Source organism: Leuresthes tenuis, unplaced genomic scaffold, assembly GCF_036924035.1.
Source record: "Leuresthes tenuis unplaced genomic scaffold, fLeuTen1.0.hap1 SCAF_4, whole genome shotgun sequence".
Taxonomy (NCBI): Eukaryota; Metazoa; Chordata; class Actinopteri; order Atheriniformes; family Atherinopsidae; genus Leuresthes; species Leuresthes tenuis.
In genome coordinates this window covers 14,874,875-14,899,658 of record NW_027325358.1, presented here as the reverse complement: position 1 = coordinate 14,899,658, position 24,784 = coordinate 14,874,875, and the positions used below count along the sequence as shown (strand labels likewise).

General features: G+C 40.0%; 2 protein-coding genes across 2 annotated transcripts; both read right to left on the bottom strand.

Annotated features, from left to right (window-relative positions):
* Positions 1 to 3,405: 3,405 nt before the first annotated feature.
* LOC140305763 (uncharacterized) lies at positions 3,406 to 13,781 on the bottom strand. The gene is made up of 11 exons (XM_072384742.1): positions 13,316 to 13,781; positions 12,572 to 12,955; positions 10,295 to 12,187; positions 10,105 to 10,193; positions 9,928 to 9,986; positions 9,285 to 9,448; positions 7,826 to 7,991; positions 7,548 to 7,739; positions 5,618 to 5,839; positions 3,680 to 3,839; positions 3,406 to 3,574 (listed from the first exon to the last, which is right to left on the bottom strand). The coding sequence occupies exons 1-11, from the start codon at positions 13,359 to 13,361 to the stop codon at positions 3,500 to 3,502; spliced, it is 3,450 nt and encodes a 1,149-aa protein (XP_072240843.1). The 5' UTR covers positions 13,362 to 13,781; the 3' UTR covers positions 3,406 to 3,499.
* A 2,826-nt stretch (positions 13,782 to 16,607) lies between these two features.
* LOC140305761 (perforin-1-like) lies at positions 16,608 to 23,238 on the bottom strand. Its single transcript, XM_072384740.1, has 9 exons — positions 22,978 to 23,238; positions 22,830 to 22,909; positions 21,807 to 21,852; positions 20,729 to 20,871; positions 20,480 to 20,618; positions 20,301 to 20,381; positions 18,655 to 19,151; positions 18,471 to 18,564; positions 16,608 to 17,022 (listed from the first exon to the last, which is right to left on the bottom strand). Exons 1-9 carry the CDS (start codon positions 23,236 to 23,238, stop codon positions 16,813 to 16,815), a joined length of 1,551 nt encoding a protein of 516 aa, XP_072240841.1. The 3' UTR covers positions 16,608 to 16,812.
* Positions 23,239 to 24,784: the final 1,546 nt, after the last annotated feature.

The following is a 24,784-nucleotide window of genomic DNA, read 5'->3' as shown; positions in this document are numbered from 1 at the left end:
ACTTTATTGGCGCTCGTGCTGCATCCCCTCTCCATAAAAGGAGAACTTTCTGCACGGCGCCCTCTGATTGGCTCTGCAGCATTCACTGGGTGTGGCGCATGCAGATGGCTGCTCTGTGCTCTGACATGACAATGGGGACAAGTATCGTGGAAACTAACTTATGTGTCTTCAAAGTTATTTATCTGGGGTGGCTCAATGCATCTTGAGATTTATTTATCTGTCACTTCACGGTCATTGTTATGGAAGTGATAATTGTGATATAAGAGTGGTGCACAGATATCCCACTGCTACCGCTCCAAAACACAGCTGGATTCTTCACCATAAAACAATGTAAAATGTATACTTCTGTGTATTTGGCATGTTTGCATGAGTGGTTGAAATATACGTTTAATGTAGCTCAGCCTATTGCATACTTTAATGATATTAAAGTCTGGCATCATCCATACTGGGAGCAGGTCAATATACCCAGAATACATTGATTACTCTGACACCATTTATTGTAACTACAACAAACGCATCCATAATTAATCAAACTTAGATTAAAAAAAGATGGGTGAACTCGGCAGTGCTGCATTTTACCACTCACTGCAAAGCAATCCTTCTCTCACTCATCACCAATAATCATTAGTAGTGCCAGCCAGGACTTGGAGTGGTTACAATCTCAGGGGGTCATTGACAGCAGTGTTAACACCCTGTCTAACATGTCATCCCTGGCCTGCATGTCTCACACACACACGCACACACTAATGCAGAACAGAGTGACAGAAATACATATGGTTGACCTGAAGTATGTCTACAGCAAAATTCAAGAGGCTGTAAATCTCTCATCTCTCATCACTTGTGTTTCGAGTGACATAGTTTACCTTATGACACACGATAAGCAGGTGTGTTGGCATCATAATGAAAAAATGACACCTGCTATGATTCATTTCAATGTGCATGCACACGTCATGCTCAGATATGTCAAACACGACAACTTTGTGTTCCTTTATACTTGTTTAAAAGATTTAGATGCATATTGTCTTACAAGACTCGTCTTACAAGACGGGATCAGGGTGCTTTTTTTAAACTCAATTAGGGCACTGGACAGAGACTCATAAAATGACACTTGGAATCCTCACAAGCTCTGTGTTCCTAATAAGGATATATGTGAGCCGGCTCACCATTAGGGATAGGAAGTTGTTTTTTTTTTATAATGCCTCATATCTGAGGATACATACAGGAAGTGACCACAGCTAAGGACAACACACAGGGGAGGCAAATGAGCTGATCAGGGAATTGGCTTTTCAGAGTGGCATTATCCTTCCTTAGACAGACACTGAACACACACATCAAGCTTAGACCCAGGGCAGGACAACCATCCCTTTAAGAGTTTCTTTGGATGACGTCCATATAAGGAGATATTGGAGGGTGTCACATGGGGAGGAAGAATGCACTGCACAGGTCATGTGACCATTCTGAGGAAATGAATGAATCTCCCTTTTTAAGGTTATGCTTGTGTTTTTGTGGCTGTGTGAAAGTTTTTGGTTTTTTTTTTCATCCGTGATTTCGTCAGTTTTAGCTTTGATTTCTGCTCTAATTAGGAGTTAATGGTGACATATGTTGGTCAGTTTCTAAACTTTGTACTCCCTGAACTCTTCTTTCACAGAGATTTCTCAATATTTCCTGTGGACTCTCCTTTCATTCTTTCAGTCATTTCAAAACTCAGCAGCATGCATAATTGACGCATGCATTGCAACACACACACACAGGCACTCCCTCCCTGCATTGCTCACTCACACAGTCAGAGAAACTCACCGGTCTGGCTCTTGGCTCTGACTAAGACCGTATATGGAAGAAGCCAGCAGGTAGCCACTGTTCACTTTTCACCCATCCCATTCCCCAGCGCTCTGTTTCTCCTTTAAACATTAATTTACCTCTTCCTCTATCTGACACATTCCCCTCCTCCCCGAATAATTAACTTACTTTATTCCACATAAGAGTTGTGGGAGGTTGACAGAAGGTTGATGTACATATTTGCCTGGGTTACTCCTGACCAGTTTCTCCCAGTCATTTATGGAATCGCATTCCAACAGAGTTCATACATTGAAAGAGGTGTGGCCACTGTGAGTATGACTGTACTCAAATAAGAAACCTGAAGAAAGAAGTTGGGCAAATCTTTATTTGAAACTCTTGCTCTTTTGGCCACTCTGATCATTATAGCCATTTTGCAGTCCTACTTTAACGTGGAAAAGAAGTATTTAGTACCTAGTTAATAATCATCACTGGAACAATGGCTGTTTGAGTCTATTTGTTGACAGATACACTTATTTATAGGCTGTTAATAAACACACACATACCACTCTGTCAGGCAGATCACACCATGATGCACAGTGATTATGTAGAGGGTGAACTTGTTAAATCTAGTACAGTCTGATTATAAGTAAACCCAGAGCCCCATTGTAGTTGTTCATTTTGTGACAGGGGTATTGCAGGCCCCATTGGCAGAAACTTCCAGGTGATATTTCAGAATGACAAAGCTGAACTCATTGTAAGTGAGGAACATTGGAAGTGAGAAACAGTAACTTGATATTACATAATTTTGGTCCATCTCACACTGACTGCACAAAACAGGAGATATTATGGCTGCCTCCAAGACTGCTTTATTGCTTTTCTCTCTCACTTGTCAGCTGAGAAGTGGCTCATTTGACAAGAGTACAGCTATAAGGATTGCTAAATGCAAAGTATTGTCTTGTTAGATCAAGAAATATATAAAGAAAGATTTTGTTTTTCTGCGTTTTAGGGGAATGATGTGAAATGCAGATGCTAAAAAACTTTGCATGATTTACACTGATTAAAATCAAACTCCTGGTAGCATAAAAAATGTATAGAAATATTCTTACTCTAACCTATGTCAAAAGTCACAATGAGGGCAACAAATGGTCCTTCAAATAACCTCTCATGATATCATAATTTGTTTCATCACTATTTTCTCACATAAATGTAACCCCATGCATTTTATTATGGCTCTAATAAAAAAAAAAAAAAAAAAACACCCCCAGTTAAGTCCCAGCTCCCATGTTTTTATGCTAACCTAGGCTAACTAGCTGTTAGCACAAGTATCATTTCATATAAACTTCAGAGAAAGGTTTCCAAAAACATAATATTCTGTCTTTATCAAGTATTTCTTATTGTTTTATGATTTATTCTGCACATAGTTAAAAAGTATAACCTCGAAAAGAAAGTCAAGATTTACAAGAACATTTTTAAAATTCCAAAAATATAAAGTTTATCCTTTCCCTTATTAAGATTTTTTTTTACTGAGGCATTACAAAAGACTCTGTACCATAAATGGAAGACGTTCAGACAACTTTATATAGACTTATTTTTAGATTGTGGAATCAAACTGAAAGATGTAGCAACGGGTTGAGGAAAAGACATTTATTTCATTCTCAAAACAAGGACATTAAAGCATTACATTGCAATGATGTGAAAGAGATTTGTTTCCCCTTTATAAGTGTCAAGCAGTCCAACTTTTTCCCAGGTCTACCAGCTCCATGCCTTCACAGTAGGACCGTGGTCGTGGCACCCTGACCTGGTTTGACAGGAAAAACACATTATGAAACCAGATAATTACTCTCCTCTCTACTAATATCACACCCCCCCACACACACACACACACAGAGAGTCAAACACTCACAGAGGGAGTTCTGTGGGAAGCCAGTTGTTGCAGAAGTGGGAATGGAGTCCAGTGAATGGGTTCCACCGGCCAGCTACAGACGGAGAGGTCACTGGCCTTACCCGAGTCCAACACGCCATCCCCCATACTCATCTCACTCCCCCTCCAACCGTACTGTGAGCTACAGAGCAAATATAGAGCAAAGAGATTATTTACACAGCAGAACTTTGGGTAATTGAACAGCCATCAAGTCAAAGTACAAGTAAAAGACACGAACAGGGTTTAATTACTGGGCTTTTGAGTAAATTAATGATAATATAACATTATAATCACAAATTATATCTGTTAAACTACTTTTGTATTGTCTCAGTTATTCTTATTAGAAGTCTTTGCTATCATTATTTTTTACAACGGCATTCAATCCTGTAGTTTCAATATTCTGTATGACAATAGATGAAGTGACTAATATGAATCCTACTATTGTTATGGGACTTTTCAGTACTGAAGTCTTTCAGGTTATAATTTTGTGTATATGGACCACAACTTTAATGTTTTTGTGTTTCTCTGTCAGCATCACCTCCAAGTAGCAGGTAATCTTTTACAGAGAAACAACTGATCAGTTAGAGACACCTGTTTAGGTCTAAATAGTAGATTGACATGGCAGAAGAGCTAGACATTTCTATCAGGAGTTGAAGCTTTGGACATGCTAAAGTAAAGAAGGGTTTATAAATTTAGTTTTATTCCCTGGTTTTACAACGATCTGTTCGCATGCTGCAACCATTGCATAACACATGGTTAGTTTGCCAATAAAACAAGATTAAATACACAGCAGAGGACAGCAGCCTTTCACCTCAATGCCACCATGGCCTCCCAACAAGGCTTGACTGGCTTCACCGATTTCTTTTAACTGCGTTAAAATGACATAATTTACTGTTGGATTTCTGATATTATATTAAGAATTCTATGCATGCACATTCAATATTTACCTTAATTCATTTGAGTCATTTGTACGTTGAACACCATTTTGACCAACAAACGAGTGATAAAAGAGTCAAAATGACACATACAGGCTCGCAAATGGAAATATGCACAATTATGATTTTAGTGATGCTGAAAGTTTCAAAATGTCTTAGCTTGGCAATATCTCTTTACTTCCTGCTATTGATCATTACTGACTTCAGCTGGTCTCCGTGCCAAGGTTAAAAACAGCTCTTTGACAGGACTCACTGGACTGATACCAACACACAGTATTATGAGAAAATCCAAGGAGATCAATGCAGAATAGACAAAACGGGACTGCAGACTTACACAATTCAGAAATATCATTAACATCATCATACAACAGAAAATCTGCACATCTTTACATGTTCTTCTTGCACACTCTTCTTTTAGATTTTCATCAGGGTTTCCTACTCTACTGAAGCTTGAATGTTGGTATTCTCTCTATAAAAGCATCTGCTTAATGGCTAAATGTAAATTTCTTAGAACAATTTCTAAACAACGGCAGATTCCAAGATGCTCCCTTCAGACTATTGCATTCAAGGTACTGAAGATGTATCTTTTCAAGGTCTAAAAGAAAACCCAAAATGTGACTGAGGATGCTACACTAAATGGATGCTTTCAATTAAAGTCAGAGAAATAACAAAAAAAAAAGATATTCTTGTGCATGGATATAAACTTCCTAATGGAAGTGTTGATTTAATCTTTTTATAAATGACTACAAACTACTGAGAACTTAAAACCATGTTGTCTATAAAGAAAGCAATATATGGATGTTAAAATCACTGTTGCTGGTTGTTGCTTTGTTTCTAAATCTTCAAAGATCCCTTTGTTTATTTTTCTGAAATACAGTTTATTTGAGGCCTGTCACAGATATTTGCCATCTACATGACCGACGATATGCGGATACTGTCAAACTTACAGACAACTCAATGCGTAACATTGCGTGTTTGCTTTTACCTGTGGGGGTAGATCGTGTTGATGTGTGCTCCATGGCTGGGGCAGGTGGAGGCCAGCGACAGCGTGTCGTCGTGGTAACAGCAGGGGCGGTCGAGCGCCCGCAGATGCAGTAAGTCATCAGAGCGCATAAAGGCAGGATTGTCCAGCGAATCTGCTGATCCAGCCCACGAACGCAACCAGAACCGACCTGACAGCTCATCAAAATGGTTGAACCTGCGATAGCTGCACACACAACAAATCATGAGATGTTGCATTCAGTAGCCACAGGGTAACAATGTTTCTTGTATTTCAGTGTGATTTGGGTTTAAACAAATAACTATATGAATTTTTACAGAAAATTCTATTCAATTTCAAACCAGTTTTGAAATTCTCAGTTGTTAAAAATGAAAAAATAATAAAAATTCTAATCACAAAGGTAACTCTTAAAACTGTGAATGAGCACCTGATAATATGTTGATAACACGGTCGAATTCATAAAAAGGGATTTATCAAGTTCTAACACTGAAAATGGCCCAACAAGTTTCTAACGAGTAAGGTTTTCTCTTAAAAACTATTCACAGAGCTTCTGGGAGCAAGTTTCAGGAGCAAGCAACAAAGAACTCCAAAGAAATGAGAAGGAGTAGAGCTGAGTCTGTTGCCACAGATGACATCATGTTTCATGAATGAACTTACTATGTTTCACAGTGACTGCTTTGTGTCACAGACATTTTCATCAAAACAAAGAAAAGGAGGTAATCTTTATAATAAAAACATGTTCACAACATATAGGAAAAAAAACACTTATAAGCTGCCATTTCAGTTGAAAGCCAACTACAGCACAGACATCAACTGCATTTCTGCAATATTACCATTTTTTGACACTTTAGATATTGCAGTTTCAGTGCTGGGCATGACTTTTAGGGAGGCAAAACTATTCAAATCATTGGTTGAGTCCTTATTAACTCATCACCCCAACAACGGATTGCTTTAAAAAAAACAACAAAAAAAAACAAAAACAAAAAAAAACTATTGTAATTGTTGACTTGAATAAGCAGGTGAGAATTATCAGGACAATCTGAATGACCGTGACTTGAGACCTCTGATCTAACTAACTTCTCTCAGACGTAGGAGCAAAAATACTTGGAATTATTCCTACATAAAAAGCCAAATACTTCTTAGAGAAAGAATAAGATGCTACTTAATTTGAAGAGTTTCTTTTAAATCGACCTTGTGGGACCCTCAAGGTATAGATTTTTCCAAATGTCTCTTTAGCTGAAAACAATATGGCTCTGACAAGAAATTAGAAATAATTATAAGGAGATCAATCCATAAAAACAACACAATTAAGAGGTCACCAAACTTATTTTTAAATCAACTAGTGTACTAATGGATTGATGATTTATTTTGCATAAACAATAGGTATCCTTGGGCCTTATAAATGGTCCAAGCATCCAAACCTCTTGGCCTTGTGCTAAAAGACTTTATGAGTAAACATGATTGAGAGCTGTAAGCAAATCTGAAGGCTTAACATTCACACTCAGACAGTGTCTCAAACAGTCTTCCACCCAGCCTTCATCCTTCTCCTTGGTATGTAAAAAAGTCGAACTGTGACCCCTGGTGGACATTACTGGTCAAAAATACTGCAGTGAATGAGGGCGAGTCTGGCTGTCTGCTCTGTTTTTTTCCATCCTGGATAACAGCACAGCTTTCCCCCTGACAAACCAATTGTCAAAAGAGTTATTTTTATATGTTGTATGTATGTATGGGATTATTCAATCCGCAGGGTTTCACTGCAACATTTTATGATCCAAACCTAAAGCCTTACGTATTTAATTCAATTTCTATTAATTTATTATCATTTTTTTGTACTAGAGCTTCCTCTACACATCTCAACTGTCAGTGTAGGACATAAGCTGCTATTTATGATGTACATCACTGAGTGGGAGTGTACCTGCTGCGGGTCTGGTCCACTTTGGCTTGGATCAGAATGGCTCGATAACGTCGCACAGCCACCAAGGCCAGAATGCCAATGACCATCACTACGATGAGTAAGACGGCAAAACACGCACCCACGAGCCGCGCTCGAGTCATCCTCATGTCACACCTCTGACCCATGTACCAGAAGTCATCACCTACAAGGCAACTAACACACAAACAAAAAACCCGCTAACGCTCGCACAATATTTTGCGAGGAATAGAGGAATACACAATAGAGGAAAATCTTGTTACCGGCAGACTGGAGGTTGGCCTGGATGGTGTGTGCAGATGCCGTGGTGGTGACAGTAATCAGAGTGGCAGACAGAGGAGCAGCTGTAGTTTCCAGTGCCAGTATGAAGCACACATTTATAACCTGCAGGGCACTGCAGCAACCAGTCGCACACATCACCCTGCAGTCCTGAAATAAAGACATTAAATAGAATAAGGCTGCCTATAAGAGTATTCTTTATGTTTATCACTGTGAGCTTACATATGCCATGTATTTTCAACTCGTCATCTCTGCTTGCAGCACTCGAGTTCCCACTCCTATAGGGGTTCAACGTAGACCTCGTCTTAACATTTGTTTATAATTTAAATTTTAAAGATCAAGTTAGATCGTTTGGTTAGTGGAGATGTTTTGTGAAATTTAGAGAGAATAACATAAATGCCTAAATTATTTAAAAGAAAAGTACTTCTAAAAATGGTGCAGCCAACAATAAATTACAAACGAGCTGCTGTGATAAGACTGTTGGTGACAACACTGAGTGACAGACTCACAGTACCCATGTTCATAGTGATGAACACAGTCCAACAATGTGGCCCACTCAAGTGTTGTTCATCACTTTTTCAAATGTCTGCTGGCATGTCAGTTTTAACAGAGGATGATGAAGCCGGTGTGCCAGGAAATCAGAAAATAAAACAATAAATATACAGCCTACTTAGTGACTTATTCTGGATTATTTGCACTGCAATCAAATACTTGTATTGCCACAATAGATGTAGTAACACATTATGCTTTTTACAAACATGATCAAAATGGTTCAAGATGAACCACTGGGGTAACTCTTCCTCTTCATCATAGTGCAGCCACAGCACCTGCGTGCTGTGACTTTGTTCTTTACATGTTTTTCATGGCAAACACCAACACAGAAACTAGCAATATGCTAACATGGCAGTAAGAAAGTAAATATCAGAGTAGATCAGGCGCAACAATCAGATTCTGTTATTAGTGGATTGTGAGCTTGATTGAGTCAGGTCTAACCGAGTTATGATGTTTACTTGAGTCTGCCTGGAACTGGGGTAATTAAGTAAGGAGGTTAAGAATGGAATTCTCCAATTATTTTAGTGTCTTATAAGAGAGTTGACTGTAGGGAAATTACAGGGGATGAGGGGACACGTGGAAAACAACATGCAGCAACAGCAGACAGACTCACAATATGCACTAACTTTAATCAGCCGTCTGCAGGCATGCATTCTTTTGTTCCAGCCTCAGACGTATTCATGGTGTTTTACTCTTGGATGCGTGCAAAATGTTTTATTTATAATGGCTATCCAAAACAGTATGGACATTAGAAACTATGAAGAAGTTATTACCGTGATTATTTCTTGCTTTAACTGGGAATGCATCTATGCGCAGCATTTGAGGACAAATAGACAAATTTCCACAAGGGGAAAGTAGAGTATATCAAATAGTATTTCAGCTTGGGCTCACCTCCCAACGTGACATTGGTGATCTTGGATGATCTAAACGTCCTACCCTCACGAACAGCTTGAGCTAGTCCTGTTCGCTCCAACAGTGAGATAGGTCCAGTAGTGCCAAGCCACTGCAGAGCCCCACTGGTTTTAAATGCTATCAGACTCTGCACTGCGTGGCCACTAGAGCAAAGACAGAGCAGCAGAACATGAACTAAACTTTCATATAGTAAGTATTTCTATTGATGAGGTCTGATAGTACTTTATCTTTTCGTACAAAATAATGCAACGGCCCTTTGTTTTACTCCAAGGCAAACAAGAACAGCCATGCTAGCAGCAATGCGAGAATGAACTTCAAGCACACCAGTACTATGAGCTAAGTGCTACCATTATTGATGCTAACATGCAGATGCTCACATGTACAGTGTTAATACTACATAACATACCTCTGGTCACCATGTATAAATCTAATTCCTTAAGGTCTTGAAGAAGAGGAATCTTGAAGTTTCTCAAAGTAATTTTTTTTTAATCACTGTATGCTTTTGTCTGTGACTATGTCTATTGAACTGTAATACATGACAGGAACAAACTATGGGGAGATATCGGACAAAAAAAAAAAAGGTTTTCATATGCTTTCCTTCCTCAATTTCTGTAGAACTCACCTGCTCCAGACTCCCAGGACCTTAGTGAAGCCTGGGGCTCTCTGCAGGTACGGCACCACCTAAAAGGAAGCATATGAAAAGTGTGAAAAGGTCAATGAACAGAAGTCAAAAGGTACTGTATGATGATAATATGTTTATTTGTGTTCTTTAATCCAGTGTTTGAGTACAATGTCTGACCCAGGCTGCTGTTTCTTCCTCCAAACCAGCAATCAAAGCCGATCTGGACTCTTCGACAACCAACTGAAGCAGCAGCTCAACTGACTCCACTGGATAGAACAAGCAAAAAAATTCAATAGAACAGGCCTGGACACATGACTTTGATACTTAATTACAAACATAAGACACAGAAATTCAGTGTGTACAGTACCTCTGACAGCAGGGGGCTGGTTTGGCACAATGTAGAACATGGGACTATTTGTGGAGCTCCAAACAGGTGTAGAGGTTAAAGCAGTGGTTGTGAGTGCCAAATTGTTCTGCTGGCTGGGATTTAAGGCTGGCGAAGGTCCGTCTGTGGGAACATGCTTTGTCGTGCTGCCGGGAGACCACGTCCAGAACTTGTCCCCTTTCTCCACTTTCACATGTCCGTAATTCAATTTTATAGTTGAGACCAAAGAGGGATAAGCAGCAGTAACAAAGTTGTGGGACTCTTTATATGTAGGAGGGATATTAGTGGAGGTTGGCAGAAGCAGGTGATTGTGTGTTTGAGGCGAGCGGGATGGGTGTGAGGATTCAGATGGGCTTCTGTGGTCGACAAAGGAAGTGTGCATAGAGGATTCAGTGACAGAGGAGGCTGAGGTTGCGTGAGTATTATCAGAGAATGCAGTTTGTGTTTGGATCACAGTTGAAGACAGAGACGAGTCTGTGGTCGTGCTCGATGATGAAGAAAGAACAGCTGCTGAATCTGTTTTCAAATTGCCATTTACGACTGAGTGAATGAGTGGCGGTGTATACATTTTTCTGGTGATCGCTGTAGCAGTTGAATTTGGGACGTTTGTTGTCTGCGATGGTCTGATGAAACCGGACGTCTGTCCATCACCCTCTTTAAAGGGTGATGCAGTCGTGGAGGAAATTGTGTTTGCAGTCATTGAATTATTTACATATTTTTGGACACTTTTTGTTGCCGTTTGCATCTCTTCGTCGCTTGTTTGCACGAGCAGGGAGGAGTGTGTGAGGCTCTCTGTGCTTTTAGGAGAGTTTGTTTGACTCAGTGTGACAGGAGAAAAAGTATGAAGCACATCAGTTATTTTAATCTTATCAGACAACTTAAACTCAGCAGTCTGAGCGGCAACATCAGAAGCATCAAATGTAAATGAGTCACTCTGACTTGTGTGTAGACGAGCTTCCGCAGTACCAGCAGCAGTGTCAGGCTCAGAGATGTGGGTGGTGGGTGTATGAGTGCTGCTGGGGCCTTGTGAAAGTGATGATGATGATAGAGTGGGTTTAGTGTCAGCGTTTACACTGCTTGAGTCATGCTGCGGAGGTTTGGTGGATGATTTTAAAGGGTCAGAAGTGGTGGCGGAGGTCAGAATTCCATCTGCGTTTCGTTGGCTCCTCCCAGATAAAGGTTCTTTATCTTCAGTCTGAATAATAGCTCCACCGTGTGGAATCAGGATGGCATCACTCTCCCAGGTCAGTATCTCAGGAGGAGCAGAGGTGAGAAGAACACTGGAGTTAGAAACACTATGGTTTGTTTTAGCAGTTACATGTTTGTCTATATGTTTCGATGTCTGAGTGGATGCAGATCTGCGAACATCTGTGCCAAGCCAGGTGATGGAGCGACTAACGGTTGCATCGGTCCATGACATCTCAGTTTGAGGGGGGGTTAGGTCGGTAGGGTTTACAGTTTTGGATTCTGTGTCTGTACTGAAAGCGTGCAGAAAATGTGGGCGTGTTCTGGCAGTGATGGGATCATCAGTGAGGTGAGCAGCTCCAGATGTTTCCGCTCCATTGTTCAGTTTTTCCTCAGGAAGAGGGAGAGTTTCCCTATCAGCTCTCCCAGCCTCAGGGAGTCCCTGCTGGGGTGAGGTGGGGCGCAGCAACAGCTCGTCCTGAGAGGAGACACCAGACACAGACGGAGGCCCAAAAGTTGACACCAGACCTTCGTTGGGGTGACCTTTACCCTCATCTGTGCTTCTCAGCACCTCTTGAGCAACAGTAGTAGTATTAGTGAAGGTAGTTCCGGTCTGAGGCCAACCTCTGGGGTCTTGGGCTGGTTGGTGGGTTGAGTGGAGCCCTGAGGAACTCCTCTCGTCTTCCTGGACTGCACGACCAGAAACAAACACAAAAACAGAGAGAGGCAGCCAGGGTGGGGAGAGACAGCGTGGAAAAAACAACATAATATTTCTCTAACATAACACAAAGAGAGTGATAAGAACTTTCTGGCAAACAGATTTGCAGAACACAATAAATGTTCACTGCCTTTTAAGTTACACACCCTGCAGCCTGAATAAGCATGCTGTGCCTGTGCTGTAAATAAAAAAAAAGTTTTTTTTTTTCCCAACAGTAAGAGGAGAAATGAAACACACTTAAAACAGGTATGATCCTAATTTCATTACAACTACTAGATCAAACTCCCGTGACCGGGACAAGTTCAGGCAAGTGGACCTTACTGTTTAGAAGGAGTAATTGAGGAATGTTTTCTCACCATAATAAGACAGCTGAACTGCATTTAGGAAGTGTCCTGTTCCTGTCCAACTGAGGGTGGCTTTGTTTCTGTCACAGCCAGAGAGCAAGGCTGTATCCTTGCTTTGTAAGGCCTGATCTCCCTTGTTCCAGACGCAGCGCACCGATATGTTCGAACCACTTTCCAACTCCACTAAGTGTAAAAGTACCGTTCTCCCCAAAGGAATATCTAACACCCAAGTGCAAACTGAAAGCTGCAAAGTTTTGTCAGACTGCTGGCTCATGGGGTTGGGCCTGCTGGGGTCAGTAAAACGTCCAGGTAAAGTGAGGTTGACATGACCTGCAGGCTCTTGGTCCAGGCTGACATTTCCACCACAGTGGTGATCCGAAAAGGCCAATGTTTTATCTGAGAAGGGATAAAAATGACAAGTTGAGTGCTGTGCTGACATTAATCTGCTTACATCTAAGTTTTGTTGCCATAAATATCAGTTTGTTTATTTTTAACCAAGTGAATGCCATTTCTCACAAAAGAGGCATTTTGTTCAGTATTGACACAATTTTGGGACACGTCACGGGGTATCTTTCCTCTTACGTCTTCCTCCATAATCGATTGAAAATCCGAACAAACACATTTGAGTTGAGGTATTCAGGTTACCACAGCACTAATGTCTATATTGTTAAAATTGTGTTCAGTCAACAAAAGAAGACAATATTGCCGTTTTCGGACAAAATGTGTACAAAACAGGCTGGTGGCAGACGTCCTTACCTGTTGTTGTGATGATGAAAAGCAACAGACAGGCGTGGAGCAGCATTTCCAATGTTGAGACATTTCAGTGTCGAAGACCCGTTTAATCCCAAATCCATTCAGATCTTTCCGAATCACCCTTTCCGCAACGAAGAGGACTAACAAACTGCGCAAAGCGTAAATGATCTCCAGTCTTCCTTCCAACAAAAAACGCAGAGGCGTCACAAACTTTCCTCCTCCATCATTTCCTTGAGCGGAAACCGTCGTGCTGTCAGGGGCACAGCGTCTCAGTCAACTAAATTAGATACACGTGTGTCAAACAGTGTGTCCTGGATGCATGGACTTGTGGATGAAGGGGAGCTAACACCGCCTACAGGCTGCAGTCGTTAAAGTCAATCGACATTTCCAGAGATGAGAGGAAGAAATCCATTGGTCTCGGCAGGCGCTGCTTTTTTACACGGCGCGTAAAGCCGTCACAGGAAACCTCTACCACAGGAGGTATGTGGATGCCAGAGGGGGGCAGTTCATTAGAGCTTTCAAGATGACACATCCCAGTGTGAGGGCTGGAAAATACATCGCTCCCGCTTCACCCAGCCTCTGTCCACTGTCAGACAGCTGTTGCATCAATGTTTGTCCATTGGGTGGAGTTTGCCATACCTCCACCAGCTTTTCAATACCATTTAATACCAGTGCCATGAACACCAATTATAGAAGACCGACCATTACTGATTCTTTTGTCGTCAAAATATTAAACTCGTGGAATTATTTTTCTCTAAATTATGTTTGTCATACTACCAACACCAACAGCTGAAATACAAATGCTGCAGCCAGGCAGGTTATGAATGATTCCAACCTTGACTCTCCATAGCAACGCTAGATTTGTGTCAATATTTTGTAGGTGATACTAGTTCAAACTGCTGTGATCAGTTTTAGTAATAGTGGAGACGTATCAGTGACTGTGGCTAAGTTCACACGGCAGGTCTTAATGCACAATTCCGATTTACTGCTCAAATTCGATTTTTTTGTTTGGCTGTTCACATTATGTCTTCAAATGTGGCCTGTCTACAGATTGCTGTGTGAACAGCTGACGCTCCTGAAGTGACCCGCATGCGCAGTTGAACATTGATGACATCACGCCCATAGACCAGACACGGTGGTGTTTACAGAAGCGACCATGGTAACGGCAATCGGTACTGCTGGACTGTATGGCTTAATGAGTGTGGCAGCAGCTGGCAAATCTGTGAGCGGGTGACATCATGAAGGAGGATATTCATATATTAACCCAGGGCTTTCAAGTCTCTCTGTATCTCAAGTCAAGTCAAGATATGTATCCGATACAGTACCACTTTTAAAAGTGGCCTGATTCTGATTCGAAAATGTCAGATTCAATGTGACTTGTGCTGTTCACAATGTCAAAAGCAAATCAGATTTGGGTCACATATGAGCAAAAAAAATCGGATTCAGGTCATTGCAACTGCAGTGTGACCGTAGCCAAAGAGTCCTGCGTTAGATGATCACTTTTAAAGGAGCATTGTGTAGAATTTAGTTGCAGATGGCAACCAGCTGAATACTCCTCAGCTAACACTCCCTGTCCCAGTGTGTAGCAGAGACTACTGTGTTATATAAAAACGGCACAATAGACAAACGAATAAGACCCTCTATAGAGCTAATGTTTCATTAGTTTCTTCTGGAACATTATAACAACATGGCGTTGAGGGGTTGGAACATCCTGATCTGTGCCATCTGTGTTGATATGCTCACTGGAAGGTGAAGAACCATTTTTATTTCACATGATTAAGAAAAATAGTTATCTGATAATCTTATATCAAATAAACCTATCAGCCATAACATTAAAACAACCTACCAGTTGGTGCTTAGGTGGGTATTTCCCAAATCTCACAGCACAATGTTGCATCTTAATTAAATAATTTTGGTTCTACACTCCATCGGCCAGAGGCTCTTAGTAGTTAATTAATATATATCGAGGGGCCAATACTTATCAGCACAAACTTTGCAGATAATTATTACACATCTTTCCTCATCAGTAATTCATGTCTGGTAATTAAGTCTCTTCACCAACCCATAAAAAGAATAGCTTGTTCTTTAGCCACTAAAGGCCCAGCTTGGAGGCCCAGCTCCTAACATCTATCCTGGATGATCATCTGACCACAGATGGACCACTAAGGTCTGGTTCAGGTGTGGTTCAGGACACTTCTGTCCATCTTCTTATGATAATATGAATGTAATCTGTCCGTGATGCATTCTGGGACTACCTACTAACCTGACATTATTTAACGTAAGGAATGGAATTATCACCAGGATGTTATCTTGCTCTCTTGGTTTCCAGAAGAATTGCATATTGTAAAATAAAGCACCAAAACTTTAAAGATATATCATTCACATAAAACGTTTGTCTATTACGGTCATTTCTGCGGACACAATCAACAAACCAGCTGTGAATTCAGCTTCAATACTCCAGATCTGCCCAGTGGGTCCTCTGTGTTTATTAGCTTTTTGCTAACTTTGTATATACGCTGTCTGGTGTTGAGCAGGCAGTGGGTCACAGAACAGATTTTGCTCAGATACTTAAAGCAGATAAACACACTCTATCTGATCAATCACTGATCAAAAACTATTTGAACAACCTCTCTGTCTTTTCAAATTAAGTTTTTAAAGTTACATTAATTCTTTTTTTATGATTATTACTTTGTTTTTCATATTTTAGATTTAAAAACCATTCTTGCGTCACATGTACCAATACAGCAGTTACAAAAAGTTTTCTGTATTGGAATTGGAAAATTAAGTTATTTTGTTCAAGATCTAAAAACTCACTTTTGTGCTCATAAACAGCCAGTAACAACCCTTTAAGAGCCGAGATGCCCTCGAAACATTAATTGTAGTACTGTCTCTGATATATATAGAAATATAGTATATAGATGTAGATGGATAAATCTAAATGTAAATATAACTATATAAATCAGTCAAAATAGTTCAACAAGATTGTGGTCGGAACATGTAATAAATGCTGCTCTGTAGTATTTAGACCTTGTTTGCCAAAAAAAGTAGAGAGTCACAAATTGTTATGGTTGTATTAGAACTAACTTCAATGTCTGTATAGCCTTACCATCTCAACTGAAAATATCTTTTCATCATTTTTTCCTGATGGGCCTCCCCCCCAAAAAACTGATCATTTGTGTTCAAGGCATCTTTATTATCCCCGTGGGGTAATTCGGTCTGCAGCAAGCAGTCATTCAGTCATTGCAACAATCATGCAGAAACAACAAAGACAAAACAAAATAAAATAGCAGCAAAGGGACAATGATGAATAAAAACAAAGAAAAGCTACTTGTTTAGCAGAGCAATGGCAGCGGGGACGAGAGAATGTTTGTATCGAATATAAAATCTCAAGCTCAGCACTCTTATATCATCAATTATGTGACTTTTTATCATGTCAACACCTCCTATATCATCATCACAATATCTGACTAAAAAGAAACATGCTACTCCTCCAAACGTCATTATGGAGATGGTTTATAACGCTCGCACTTGTCTCCAGTCAGATGTGGGTCACAGGTCAGAGTGTACCGGACCTCAAAGGCACCGGTTTCTGCCGGGCAGGTGAAACTGTGTGTCCCCTGGTACACAGACCTCACACACTCTCCCAGGAGATCATTCTGCCAAATGTCCTCATCCCAAAGCTCAACCTTCAAGTTATAGCCTGTGTCCACCTTCATGAGAAAAAATAATTAAAGTAAGACTTACTGCGGTGTTATCCTTCCACTGTTGAGTTGGTGTGTGTGTGGATAATCAAGTGTAAAATAAACAATGGACCCAATTCATGTATTTTTGCACATTTCTTAAACAACAACTTCAACATGGTCTTCTCTTCTAACTTTTAGCATCCATCATTATCTAATTTACTTTAATCTATACACATATCTAACCCCGCCTCTCACCCGATGACCGCTGGGATAGGCTCCAGTACCCCGCGACCCGACCGACGGATTAAGTGGATATAAAAAATGGATGAATGGATATATATATATACATATGAACATGATGAACAGTTGCTGCAGCAACCAATTGTACTGTGTGTTAGTGAATCCATTTTTTTTGTGCTGGCAAAGCAAAGCCACTTACTGCAGAAAGTTCTGATCATTAACATGAGGCCTTGCAGAGTTGTAGGACATTTTTGAACTTCTGAAGCTCCACCAAGATAACAAATGGACACATTTACATTTTCGTCATTGCAGATATGATAATATATGTTGATAGACACACTGAAAAGGGAATCACTGGACATACATGAACTGTGTGCTTTTCATAGTGTGAACTGGCTGATACCTCTGTATCAATATTTTTGTGATTAATCTTGTCTGATTTAATTAGCTATGTATGCTATTGTCATTTATGTACATTTTTATGAATGCAGGATGTCTAATTAGTTATTTTGATAGACTTATATTCTAAACATACATATGCAAGCATACATCCTTTTAAGATCGAATAATTAAAAGTCCCATGGCATGCATTTCCATGTTTTCTGGTTTATATGCAGTACTGGAATTATATATAATCAACATAAACATCGTCCAAAGCTCAAAAAGAAGTATATGTATACAGAAACATCCAGCTGTTATCCTTGTTGTTACAATTCACTTTGATAACTGTGGTCCAATTTTGACTTGAACATGTTTGTCTGGATCTTGTGTGTTGCCAAGCTTAGAAATGTAGTTTTTTTTGTTTATTTGTTGTTGTATTTTTTCAGGCTGCAACTGTAGTTGCATGACTCACCATCCTCCTCTTCCCTGCCCTCTTGGCTAAACCCCGGGAATTACAAATTGTTTGGAGTTATAAAGTGTACAAATCTAATCTAGAGGTATTAAAGAGTGAGAATTAAATTACCCTAAATAACCATGTCATGTCCTCTTTAATGTCTTTTTCAGTCTGATTTTTTTTTATTATGTCCCAGTATTACACAGAAATATCTTTAAATGGATTTATGTGTTTTTGAGCTGCAGCAACAGCTGGTCAATCATTGTACGATCTTTTATCTTTATTAATAAGTAACAGTGGCCCATCCTTAATGTTTCACACACAGATGGTGACATAATACAATGCACATCATCCACAAGGTAAATCGGTGAGTTGATCTGCAATGAGAAGGTTTACTGACCTTTCCCAAATTATATTGAGCGTTCCACCAGGGATTGCTAGATTCGATCATATCAGTCATTTGATAGTGGGAACCATACCACATCTTGACAAAGCTGTGAACAGAAAAAATCAAAGAGTAACACATATCAATTATTTGTTTCTGATATAGCTAAAAGATCATAGTCATTGATTCTTCAACCTACCTGTCGGTTTCGCCAGCTATATCACCTTTTAGATTCCAAGCTCGAAGTATAGTTACCGTCAATGTCCCCCTCCGGGTATTCATGGGACAGCAGTTGAATGTCAGATTAGGAGTATACCCACGACACTGCCGATCATTGTTTGAACCCCCCACGGCTTTTTTCTTCAAGTACTGCTCAATGGCAGCCATCATCCCTACCTTCTGGGGCTTTTTTGGCATGACTTTATACAGTGGACGGAGGGAGTATGACACAATATCAGGTTGATCCTTCAGAGTGGTCAGCCACTTCATGTAGCCCTCAGAGTCATTATGGGTCATGGAAAACTCCCCTGACCAGCCCTTGCCCCCTGAGACCTCTGTGTAATGTTGGTGAAGACCAGAGCTGTATCTGGTGGAGTCATCATGGTTTTGCAGAATCTTGCTACAAGAGCTTTGGACACTGGATAGTTTCAACTTCCCCAGGCCAACAGAAACACCCAGCGATAAACAGGAGTGGACCTGGATGATTAGAAATGTAATGAGATGCAATTACTCAATACAGTTGCATAAAATAAAAACACCCACTGACAAAAATCTGTGACTGTTCTATCAGAAAGCACCACCAACAATTATATGTTCAAGCATGATTATGACCTATCTTTACATGTACAAAAAAATATGCAACCTCTATTGTTAAGGTGATGAACTGCATGTCAAATACCATCTCCAGCCAACATAATGGTGTATTGTAACATAGCATTAATGTTGTATTGGCTAAGCCAATGCTTGAAGCCCTTGAGGTGCTTCACTCGGGTTTAAAATGATTGATGAGCCAACAACCTTTACCACTGGCCGATGAAGAGTGTCCAACACGATCGATTGTTTTCGATGAGTACATTTATTCTTCTATTTATTCCACTGCAATTGTAATCCAATACAAGCTAACTACATTTCATCAAGCCGGTTTTTCAGTGTTCTTCAATTATGAAAACTGTTTTATCTTCTGGGCGAAACAACTGCCTGAACAAAGATTTGTTCGTATTTATGGGGTAGCAATAGTTGGCTCCTACATCTGCCTTACTTAACCCTAATCAAGTGGCTTTAGTGACTAAATCTATCCAGGAAACTGTAATGATTGACACACTGTTCAAGCACAAAAAAAAACAGCACATCTACAGGTAGGCCTATAAGTCCCAACTCCATTTATCTTTCACAGAAAGATTCACACAAAACAAAAAAAAAACAAGAAAAGGAACATGGGAAGTGCAGGCAAGAATACAAACAAGAAAGATCACACACACTTTAGCTTTTTAGGGCAATAGCTTATTCACTCTCATCATCAGAAAAGATAAAGGACATTTCAAAGCTTTATGAATACTCTTGTTCCTCATACCTTGTCTGAAAAATCAGGAGCCACATCTCATCAATTTCTTACGCATTTTACCTTTTTTCTTCCCTTTTACACAGCTACTCACAAAAAATGATTTAAATCAGTTGGCTCCATGCCAGTTTTATGCTTGGAGCAATGCATATGATGGTGAACTGAAAAGTTAGCTCTCTCAATGTGCGCAATGTAGATGTAATAACAAGTGTTTTTAGTTGTTTAAACATGGCATTATATGTACAAATTTGCAGTGTCTTCATGTGAGGCTTGAGTGCTCCATGTACCTTGCTTGAGGAGAGACCGTTCAGTGAGGACAAACACGTCCGTGCAGCTGTCACTCGCCTCAGTCGCCCGCCAAGGTGAACCTAAAATGAAGTTCAATGTTTTTGAAACAAAACAAACAATCAAACAAAAAAAAAGAAGCAGAAATAAGAGGTAAAAAAAGATGAGTATGATTTTTAACTGTTCGGATGTAGTGTGTGCCATAGGTATTTATGAGCTCGCTGTACTGATCACTGGTGGAAGAGTTGTAGTGCCTTGGCAGCTTGGCCACATCCTTAATGAACTCTGAGCTGAGGGGTGATCTGCTTGTAACACGGTATCTGGACACAAAAAAAGTACAGAAGCAAATGGTCTTTATGGACATGAGCTTTACAGACTTAACTGAAAAATTCAAACTTTATGTGACAATTCAGGGGTATTCACAGCCTACCTATAATGGCTGCAGGTGATACTGTGTGTGCTGAAGGAATAGCGATCTTCTCTGGTCCTTTGTGAAGCAAAGTTGTAAGCATTGGAGCGTGTTCCTACCACATCCAGGTTGGAAGACACAAATTGACCTAAATCCAGGCCAAACTGATGTAATACAGGAAAATGAAAAGCTTGAGAGCTGTTCGATGTTCAACACCAGTAGGTAAGATTTGTTCACTGTCCTGAGCACAGGATGTAGAGCTGTAATGACTTGGCAGCTTGGCTAAAATCTTACAGAACTCAGAGACGAGGGCCATCTGATAAATATGCCATAATAATTACAAAAAATCTCAGAACACACTGTGTTTTGGAAAAAGTTGCAGTGCTATGATCACAGACAGGAAATTTCAAACACTTGTACTGTTTGAAATACAGACTTGCACTTAGCATGAGAAAATGTCAGTCACAGCCTTTACCAAAGGATAAGACATAAAAGAAAAGTGAAACCAGTAGAAGCAATTTACTGCTATCAAAACAGATAGGTGCAGGTGGCCATAACAGATGCTCTGAGCAAGATATATGAGGTAATATGAGCGTAAATAAGAAATCCTAAAGATTCATAAAAAAGTACATTACATTATCTTCTTGTTAGGACAAGGGTTGGGAGTAAAGTTAGGCTTTTATTTTAACAGGGCAATAGTTTAACAATGTGCTCATTACTTATTTTAAACTATATATCAAACCATCATGGTAAGATGCCCCCTGAAGCAGTAAAAACTTTTCTGATCCTTTTTTTTTCTTTCTCAGTTCAACGGTTTTGGACAAATGCTGAAGGTGTCATATTAAAAAATAAAAAAATATCTATGCTTAAAATTTTGTTACAATCTGTTGGCATTAGTTTCAATTTATTTACATTTAATTGTTTTTCCTTTTTGTCTTACCATAGAAACAGTTTTTGGACACAGGATTGTAGATTGTTTTTTATTCAGTAGCTTTGTAAAGCCAGAAACTGAATCACATACTGAATCTTGCTTTTTTTTTTTTATTGCAGCACCATTTGTCTGAGAGCAGGATTCAAAGTATAAAAGAAGAATGTTTACCTTCCAGTTATTACTGTCCTCTGCAGTGTATGCATGAATCAGTGAGCTGTGGATGCAATTAAAACGAAAGAATTATCAGCGAATTGCACTTTTGATTACATTACAACATCTGTCAGATTATTTCTGTTTATGAATGACAGTGAAATCAGAATGTAACTGTTAGATATTCTGCTGTAGTAATCCTGGGATAAGGAAGATGGTAGATTCAATAATCAAATTTAACATAACTGCTGGATGTGTGGTGGCAGAAAAATGCACCATATGCCAGTTTTGCATGTTTTTTGGACTGTGCTGTGGACACTGAGGATTACCAGAAACCTACACACCAGCAATTCCTGCTTTTTGATTCCTATCACCCACTGGAACACAAATGGGCACCACAACATCAAAGTAAAAATGTTCCTACTAAAGCTGAGGGGAAACAAAATGATCACAAACTATTAAGGAAAGTCTTCAAACTTTTGGATATCCCAACTGGGCCTCTGTCAAATCAGCTGAGAAATCTGCACCAAACAGCACAAATACAGAAGATAACACAAGCTAACGTATTGTAATTCCATAAGCATCAGGAATGTCTGAGAAGGATCTTCTCCAAACATGTCATTCAAGAGCGTTTCAAACTAAATAACTCTACGCAAGTCTTTGTACATGAGGTTGGTTCACTGGTTGAATCTTGTGGCCAGAATATGCCTGTTAAGGCAGGTAAACAACTCATAGATGAAAATTACTTAAACTACATAAACTCCCCACCAACTAGTTAAAACTGAAGATGCCTTTTGGATGAGAAAACCAAGAAAAATAAGTCAATTTGTCCTTATTCAGGCTCTTGAAAGAATCTGAATAAATTATTATTTTTTGTATGGCAAAATAATGTATCTTTCAGTCCTCACTTTGATGCCAGATTTAGTCATGAAACTGTGTGAGAGAATCCCAGAACACATTTGTGTCCTTTGAGATTTTTCGATAAAAATTCTCAATGGGATTTAACTCTTCCACTGATTATAATAATGTTCGTTACCATACCTGACAGTGGAGTGTGAGCTGCTGGAGATATCAGCACTACATCGGCTGATTGCACGCCAATCCACCACAGACACTGGCAGCTGAAAATAAAGAACAACAGCATTAACATGTACACAAAACATAGCTATTACTGTGTTTTCCCTCTTACTTTCTGCATTCTTTTTCCTTGTAGACGGTTGGAGCAGAGCGTACAGGTGCTGTTTGGGGTGAGGTAGGTTTTCACGTCAACCACATAAGCTCCTTTTCGCTGCATTGTGACCAAATCAATGCCCTCTCCCACCAAATTGTGGCCTGGTACAAAGGGAGCAGACTCGCATTCGTTGTGATTTCCAACTCGACAGGAGAGAACCAGGGACAGACAGAGGAGGAGACTCAGGAGGACAGGGGCTGGAACTGAATGGGACACCATGGCTGGAATCGAAGGGTCCAAAATATTTTTGACAAAAACAGAGAGAATGGGAGAGGACATGATAAACCATTTCAACAGTAGACATTGAAACATACATTTGACTTTAATTGAACCACAGTTTAAAGAGCCAATACTCTGCACAATCAATAATGTGGCAGAAGCAAGACTTACATGATTAAAATACTTTTACAAATGTAACTTTTGACAAAATATTAGTGTTACACTAATATAAGCTGTTGAAAATGCAAACGTACCAAGTAATGTGTCCACCTCCAACTAGCTTTGCTGACATCTTAGTATTGATTTTTTTTTACTAGTTGTTACTTAAAACTATTTTAAAGACATTTTGAAAATGTTATATTTAGTCCCCTTTATGCTGCAATATTTGATAAATGTGCACATCTGTATTTAGCTTATTAGTGTGGCATGCATCCAGCTACCAAGTAAGGTGGGTTAAAAATTAAAACCAACAACACCACCCTGATAATTTCACCCAGGGAATATCACCTTAATTACAAGGCGATTAGAAACTAGTATAATTACCACCTCAAGATGTGAAAAGGCACTCAGGTTCGTATAACTCAGGAGACGTGTTCCATCCAAAAATAATTTCTATTTCCCAGATACTCCTAAAAATACAAGTTAAAAACGAGTAATCACACTGCTAAAAATATAGAGCTGAATCTTATCAGTGGGGAGCAGGTTAAGGGGATAGAAGGCATCTCAAAGCACCCCACAGCACACATGCATCACAGCCAAAAGCACACAGCCCAAAATCCAAGGTGTCACACGGGAAGGAGGTGTCCACCAGAAAAGCCCCGACCACCACCACTGGGAGCTCAGCCTCTGAAACAAGAAAACACCTTATAAAAGAATGAGGATAACAGGGAGCCCTTTACGCTACTGATCAACAACTAAGGAAAGGCCTCCCACCTACAGTGAAACACAAACAAATTAAAAGAAATTAAACGAGGTAACACGTCAACTACTTGCAAAAATGTGTTAATGAGACAAATGAGATCAGGGGGATATTACATTTCGCTTTCCAAAAGTTTAAAAATCAAGTCATTCTCCGCGCTCACACATTGCAAGCACGCCCGCGCCACCGCGACTGTCGCTGCTGCGGTAACAGCGCTCCGACCGCTCAGCGGTGTAACCAGTAAGTTTTCAACTCTGTCAACAGACGCACCAAGTCAAGCCAAAGACCTCAAAACAGGGCCAGGATCCCGATCAGGCAGTGACTCCCAACACAGGAGGCAGCATGACACTTATCCATACCTGTGGGATAAACCGGGAAAAATCCCGACGAGAACAGGGGGAAGCCCCACCGCGAGCTGATCTTGCAGGTGCACGTCAGGTGACAGGCAAGTCAACAAGTACAGCCCTGCACAAACCCCAGGAGGAGAGCTCAAAGCGTTATAGATGCGTGATTTGGCATTTAGCGTTTTTATACTGCAAGCAGAGACCTGATTGGTTATCCAAAATCAAACTGTGGCAAATTATAAAACGTGATGTTTCAAACCTACATGGATCAGATTTAACAGTA

Coding starts and splice junctions, on each gene's coding strand:
- LOC140305761 (XM_072384740.1), bottom strand. CDS start 23,238: ATGGTGTCCCATTCAGTTCCAGCCCCTGTCCTCCTGAGTCTCCTCCTC. Junction 20,619..20,728: donor ATCACCTGCAGCCATTATAG/GTAGGCTGTGAA, acceptor TTTTGTGTCCAG/ATACCGTGTTACAAGCAGAT. Junction 19,152..20,300: donor ACGGTCTCTCCTCAAGCAAG/GTACATGGAGCA, acceptor CTAATCATCCAG/GTCCACTCCTGTTTATCGCT.
- LOC140305763 (XM_072384742.1), bottom strand. CDS start 13,361: ATGCTGCTCCACGCCTGTCTGTTGCTTTTCATCATCACAACAACAG. Junction 10,194..10,294: donor CCAGCCCCCTGCTGTCAGAG/GTACTGTACACA, acceptor TGTTCTATCCAG/TGGAGTCAGTTGAGCTGCTG. Junction 3,840..5,617: donor AACACGATCTACCCCCACAG/GTAAAAGCAAAC, acceptor TTTGCTCTGTAG/CTCACAGTACGGTTGGAGGG.